This window comes from Pagrus major, chromosome 13, assembly GCF_040436345.1.
Source record: "Pagrus major chromosome 13, Pma_NU_1.0".
Taxonomy (NCBI): Eukaryota; Metazoa; Chordata; class Actinopteri; order Spariformes; family Sparidae; genus Pagrus; species Pagrus major.
The window spans coordinates 16,723,849-16,731,018 of NC_133227.1; the positions used below are offsets into that span (position 1 = coordinate 16,723,849).

The window sequence follows — 7,170 nt, forward strand, 5'->3', positions numbered from 1 at the left end:
TACTCAATAAAACCACCGTGCCTGCTTCAGTCCAACATCTTTTGAGCTTCTCCAGGACTAGCTCATTACATTTATGACGAAATTACTTACTGTATATTGTCAAATAATGTTTTCAAATATGTTTAATGGGAAACCAATCAATTAACAGAGAAATTAACAATCGACAGTTATGTTTCCTTTTTTGTTTTTTACAGAAAATAATAAAAAGTAATCCCTGACAATGACTAATGACAAAAACGAATAGCAAATAAACAAACAGAAACCTGCAACAACAAAGCAAATGAAACAACAAGAAAAAAAAACAAAAAACAAAAACAGTGCATACCCACATTTCACATTTCTCACACAAAGGAGAGACTTCAAGAAATATTTTATGCAGCTTAGTTTTGGAGTAATGTAATCTGTGCAGTATTTGAAATTGAATTAAACAGTGTCGGGCGTTTATGGAACATTCATGGATGTGCTCCAAACTCTCCTCCCACACATTGGGAGGTATCAGGGCTCCAATCTCTCTTTCCCACTCTTCTTTTATCCTGTCCATTTTGGGAAGGCACATGTTTTGTAGTGTCTCATATAGTTGCGAGATTATGTAACGTGGGTAGGGGAACAGATTAAATAAACTCTCTAACTTGTCTGATTTGCCTTCTCAAAATTAGGAAGGTGTGTTCTAACATAGTCCTTAATCTGGAGATATCTGAAAAACTGATTCCTTGGCAAGTTATATCTTTCTTGGAGTTGCTGGAAAGAAGCAAAAGTCCCTTCTATGTATAGGTTACCAACAATACAAATCCCTAGTCACTTCCAGGTGGTAAAGGCCCCATCCAGAGCAGAGGGAGTGAAAGAGGGGTTTGCTGTTATAGGTAGCAGAAATGATGCTGCCTTGAGCTTGAAATGATTCCTTAGTTGTTTCCATATCCTAATTAGAGTGTAAATTACAGGGTTATGTTTAAAGCAAGTTCTACTGACTGGGACGGGTGATAGTATAACTGCTCTAATAGAGTATGGTAAACAGTCCTCCCGTTCCATCTCTAGCCCATCATAGGGTGATGGATTGTCATCTAACCAGTGTACCATAGAGCGTATCCCAGTGGCCCAGTAATATAAAATAAAATTAGGCAGTGTCAGCCCCCCATTGGTTTTATGTTTACAAAGATCCTTTTTTATTCTGCGAGACTTGTAATTCCATACAAAAGGGAGAATGAACTGAACTGTAGCTCCTGTGAATATTTACAAGCACAGCAGTGTCATTGTAGCTTGGTTTGTTCATATCCATAAAATGCACCAAAGCTATTTTCTAAAGTTGTCTTTTTTTACTTTGTAGTTGTAATCTCTATCTACACAGAAAAGAGAGTGTGTAGGCTTGTCACTCCATGGTCCATGTGTGGGACGTGTTAGGAACACCCGCTGATCAGTTTGCTATGTTGTTGTGCTGCTAGCATGCTGGACCTACTAGTGATCATTTGTCCTCCCTGTTGGATCAAAAATAATAGTAAACAACCAGGATGTGAGGCAGATCATTACTGTGTTTTAAACTGGGGCACAAAACCAAACCGACTAATCACAAGTGAAACATCGCGTTTAGCCATGCTAAATAACATGCCCAGCTACTGACCTGTCATGCCTCTGACAGAGTAGGTTAAGCCTGCCAGTCCTACAGAGATTATTGGCCTCCACAGATTAGATAAAATGTGTTAAACTGGTGCACAAAGCCAAACTGAGTGAATACACATGACACATGGCGTTACACTCCACTGTGGTTTCAGTCAATCATGCTGGAAGTCTGAACGCCAGCTTATGTGATTGGCAACCACAACATCGGGCTGCATTTCTCCAAAAGTTGAGTCTGTTGCAATTTTTTCATTGCAGCCGGCTGCGTTTCTTTTCGGAACCACCTGCGGCCAGCACCGCCGTAGCTAAAACAGACTGCCCTTATTAAAATGAATGGGAACACCTGAGTTTTCGCCGCACCACTTGATTTGATCTGAATGTAGCCTCACTGTAAATAGTAGAACTATATTAATTATGACTTTGGCAACTTAGCCTAAAAATACTGTTTGCCTTAATAAAAATAATTTCAGAAACATGACCTTGACAGGGTGCTGTTATTGTTTTCCACTTTTGTGTGTGTGTGTGTGTGTGTGTGTGTGTGTGTGTGTGTGTGTGTGTGTGTGTGTGTGTGTGTGTGTGTGTGTGTGTGTGTGTGTGTGAGTGAGTGTGTGAGTGTGTGAGTGAGTGAGTGAGTGAGTGATTGTTGTCATGGCAAAATGTGGTCCTTAAGACATCTATTGTAGTGGGAACTACCACAGAAGCAGTTCTGAGTACTTTGCCAGGTGTTTACAGTATACACCGATCAGCCACAACATTAAAACCACTGACAGGTGACGTGAATAACATTGATCATCTCATCACAATGCGATGTTCTGCTGGGAAACCTTGGGTGCTGGCTTTCATGTGAATGCCACTTGACAAGCACCACCCATCCAATCACTGTTGTGGACCAAGTACACCCCCTCATCACAACAACACTACCCGATGGCAGTGGCCCCCCAGCAGGACAATGTGCCCTGACACACACAAACACTGCTCAGGAACAGCTTGAGGAACACAATAAAGGGCCCAAGGTGTTGACCGGGCCTCCAAATTCCCCAGATCCCAATCTGATCCAGCATCTGTAAGATGTGCTGGAGCAGGTGTGATCCATTGGGTTCTTAATCTGCTGAAATACAATATGAGACACAACTGAAAATAAGATAAATGTTCTGCAGCCTTTTTATTTTAAAAACATAACAGGAATAATTAATGAATTTGAAAGCATGCATGCATGTATGTGGACAACAAAATAAGGGGGTGTAGTGGAATGTCAATGATTTTGCACTCGTTTTAGGGACACCACCTCCGAAGAGGAAAAATCAAATCAATAATTTCTACAAAAGTGTGACTTCTCAATTAAATTGATCCCTGTTCAAAGGAATACACAGAAAAATGACAGGGTCTAAATTAAAATATTTATTTACTGAGTAAATACTAATACAATGACTTAAATGAAATGATTATCAGACATGAATATTTACCGTATACGAGCAGTCAAAATGATGATAATGAATTGAAAACCTTTCACAGCGGAGTCTGGGTGGGGCTGTACAAGAGTGGCTACATTCATATTTGCACATTTACACTGCATTTTCTGCAGGAAATGCATTTTGTAGTTACTGCTGTTGTTGTAGCTAAACTTATGAAATGTTTTCTTTTAGGTGCTTCCTGCTGTAGTAGCTTCTGGCCAACAGCAGCTGTTGAGTGGGTCTGCTACCTTCAAGTCTTCTACTCTGCTGTGAATACTCCACAGATGGCAGCGTGAAATATTTTGAAACAACTGTTGGATAGATTGCCATGAAATTTTGTACTGCTGTTCACGTTCCCATAATGATGAATTGTGATAACCGTTGTAATTCTCTGACTTTTCATCTGCAATTAGTTAATGACAGAATACCTGCAAGAATACCATTCCAAAGACATTCCCATCAGCTTCAACTGTACTTTGTGTTATATGTTATATATTATACCTGTTTTACAAGAACATATTTGTATTATTAACAATCATTTACAACCATTTCCGTGTATGCTGTTTAGTCCCAGTGTCCTGTTCCCATAGAAAAATAAATATACTTTTGGCAGACATTGCTCCATTTATAGGGCTCATTCTTCTCAGTTTGTATCATAAAGTGATTTGATCTGTATTTTACAGTTCATGGGTAAAGCTTTTACAGGTTCATAATATCTCCTGTAAGTTTCCTGGAAAGAACTATGTAATTTGGTTGTATTATAGGGAAATAGACACAACATTTTTATGAACCACTACGAGGAACCAAATGCAGGACACAGGACAATTTTTTATTGTAATCAGGACAAGGATGAGCGGAAAGATCATAGGGGAATGAGGTCCAAAGGCAGCGATGAGGCAGGATGATGGCTGGGTGGGTTAGGCATGATTGTGGAAGAGATGCAAGGCACTGTGGCTGGCAGGGAGGTTGGAGGCAAGCTGACAGATGAGTGGGTGATCCTGCAAGTACAAAGAAACATGTTGGGAGGTTACTTTGTCTAGCAGTAAGTTTTGGTCTAAACCTGCGTATATAACTTTAACCAGTGGTGCAGGTATACAGCATATAACTACATATTTTTCTGTCAGCATTGCATATACCCACTTCTAAATCTCCTGTGGTGCGCATCTTCATTACATTGTTTGGGGGACGTTTGCACGTTGCTGTTCATTGATTTCAGCTCGCCGTTTAACACCATAGTTCCCCTCAGACTGGTCGCCAAGCTCAGGGATCTGGGGCAGAGCTCTTCACTCTGCTCCTGGGTCTTGAACTTTCTGACGGGCAGACCACAGGTGGTGAAGATCGGAAATTGCACCTCCAGCACCCGCACCCTCAACACCGGCACCCCCCAAGGCTGCATCCTGAGCCCCTTGCTCTACTCCCTGTACACCCATGATTGTACAGCCACACACAGCACCAACACCATCATGAAATTTGCAGATGACACAGTGGTGATTGGCCTGATCTCCAACAACATGGAGACAGCTTACTTGGAAGAGGTGGAGTTGCTGACATCATGGTGCAAGACCAACAACCTGGACCTGAACGTCGCCAAGGAGATGGTGGTAGATTTCAGGAGGGAGAAGCAGAGGTCCCATTACGCACCACTACAGATCTACGGGACCCCGGTGGAGAAGGTGTGCAGCTATAGGTACCTCAGAGTTCATATCTCTGAGGACCTAACATGGACAACCCACATCACCTCACTGGTGAAGAAGGCTAGGCAGCGCCTGTATCACCTCAGACGGCTGAGGAAATGTAAGATCTCCACAGGGCTGCAGAAAACCACCTTCTCTGCCACTATCCAGTCTGTCATCTCTGGAAGCATCACCGCCTGGGACAGCAACTGCTGCGCCCAGGACCGGAAGTCTCTCCATAGTGTGATCCGATGTGCTGAGCGCATCACTAGAACTGCATTGCCCTGCCTTCAGGACATTTACACCAGGCGGTGCAGATCCAGAGCGACCAGGATCATGACGGACATTCACCACCCCAACCATGAACTGTTTGTAAAGCTGCCTTCTGGCAAGCACCTACGCAATGTCATGGCCAGGACTGAGCATCTGAGGAGGAGCTTCTACCCTCAGGCCATTCGGACAATAAACTCCCATAAACCAACACAACACACACTCAGCACACACCATATATCACAAACATGCATACACACCCTGCTACTTTGCACATGGTCTTTCTGTAAATACTTTTGTCTTTGTCTCTTATTTATATCTATTTCTTGTTTATAATATGTGTGTGTGTATATGTATATATATATATATATAGATATATATATAGATATATATATATATATATATATAGATATATGTTGTATTTAAATTTAAGTCTGTTATTTTATTCTCTTTTTCAGTTTTATTTTCTTATTTAAATTTTATTTTCTGGTTGCACTATTTTCTGCACAGTAAACGGAGTGGTTGCAATTTCATTTCACTGCTGCTGTACTTGTACAATTGCATGTGACAAATAAATCTTTAAATCTTGAATCTTGAATACTTGTGGACACAACCGTCACTAATGCTTATGTAGCTGCTCAGGGATTTAAGCTGTTATTTCTCTAATTTTGACAATCTAACCCCTGACAACACATTAGCTAAGGTGGTAAGGACTATGGCTGTTGGTAGCTCTTGTTGATTTTGTTCAGATATGCCAAATTGTAGTTTTATGGGTCATTGTTCTTCAGACAATGGGGCTAAACTAGCTAATATCTCTATAATACCTCTCTTCTACTAGAAGTTTGAGAGACCATCCAAGACCTCCTCCTCTCCATCACCACCCCAGGATCATCCCCCCTGCTGTGAGGAGACACAACAGCTCAGCCTGGACCTCCCACTCCCCACATGCCCACCACCTCACCACTGTGAAACACAACCAGAGGAGGCTACTTTCCCCCTCCTCAGTCCCTGCCCACCATCCCCCTTTACAGCATCGGCAGCAGAACTATGCAGCAGCACCTGCCCCTGGTCCCCCTCCTCATCCACTACAGCGAAGCTATGCAACAGCACCTGCCCCTGGTCCACCTCCCCACCCACAGCAGCAGAACTATGCAACAGCACCTGGCCCTGGTCCGCCTCCCCACCCACAGCAGCAGAACTATGCAACAGCACCTGCCCCTGGTCCACCTCCCCACCCACAGCAGCAGAACTATGCAACAGCACCTGCCCCTGGTCCACCTTCCCACCCACAGCAGCAGAACTATGCAACAGCACCTGGCCCTGGTCCGCCTCCCCACCCACAGCAGCAGAACTATGCAACAGCACCTGGCCCTGGTCTGCCTCCCCACCCACAGCAGCAGAACTATGCAACAGCACCTGGCCCTGGTCCGCCTCCCCACCCACAGTAGCAGAACTATGCAACAGCACCTGGCCCTGGTCTGCCTCCCCACCCACAGCAGCAGAACTATGCAACAGCACCTGGCCCTGGTCCGCCTCCCCACCCACAGCAGCGGAGCTATGCTGCAGCTGTAGCCCAGCAGACTGCCACAGTCCCTCCGCCTGCTACCTCTGAACTGGGATACATCAGGGAGATGCTGCACACCCTGTGCACCCGGCTTCTGTCCAGCTAAGATAGACATACTCTGAACACTTTCCCATTTGATTAACAGAACAACATGGAAATATATTGTTAGTTAGTAATAGTAATAATAGCAATAGTAGTAATCAGTAGAATGGTAATATTAGTGAAAATAGTACATACATCCATGGAATTCATATGAAATGATTATTTAGTATTATAAATGTATAGATAGTTGTCGGTGTCTTAATATTTGTCTCACTATACAGGTTCATTTTGATTGTTTTTTAATGTGTTCATTTCATATAAGCTGTTGGAATATTCAGGGTCTCCACTCCTCAACCTTTGAGCTGAAGAGCGGAAACCCTGAATTCATGAAATCTATCAAAGACGTTGATATAATTATATTGACAGAAACATGGTGACAAAATGATTTGCTCACTCACTGTCCTCCAGGATATAATGAAGTCATGGTGCCCTCTATAAAATTTAAAAAAACATACGCAAGGGCAGAACATCGGGGGGATCTTGGTTTGGTATAAAGGAGATC

The 7,170-nt window shown here is 43.0% G+C and overlaps 1 protein-coding gene across 1 annotated transcript in view; it reads left to right on the plus strand.

Annotated features, from left to right (window-relative positions):
- Nucleotides 1-3,673, plus strand: part of tiprl (TIP41, TOR signaling pathway regulator-like (S. cerevisiae)) — a 50,682-nt gene extending 47,009 nt beyond the window's left edge. The window contains exon 11 of the mRNA XM_073479092.1: nucleotides 3,252-3,673. Coding sequence (XP_073335193.1) covers nucleotides 3,252-3,332 — 81 coding nt within the window. The 3' untranslated portion in view covers nucleotides 3,333-3,673. The remainder of the gene's footprint in view (nucleotides 1-3,251) is intronic.
- The last annotated feature ends 3,497 nt before the right edge of the window (nucleotides 3,674-7,170 follow it).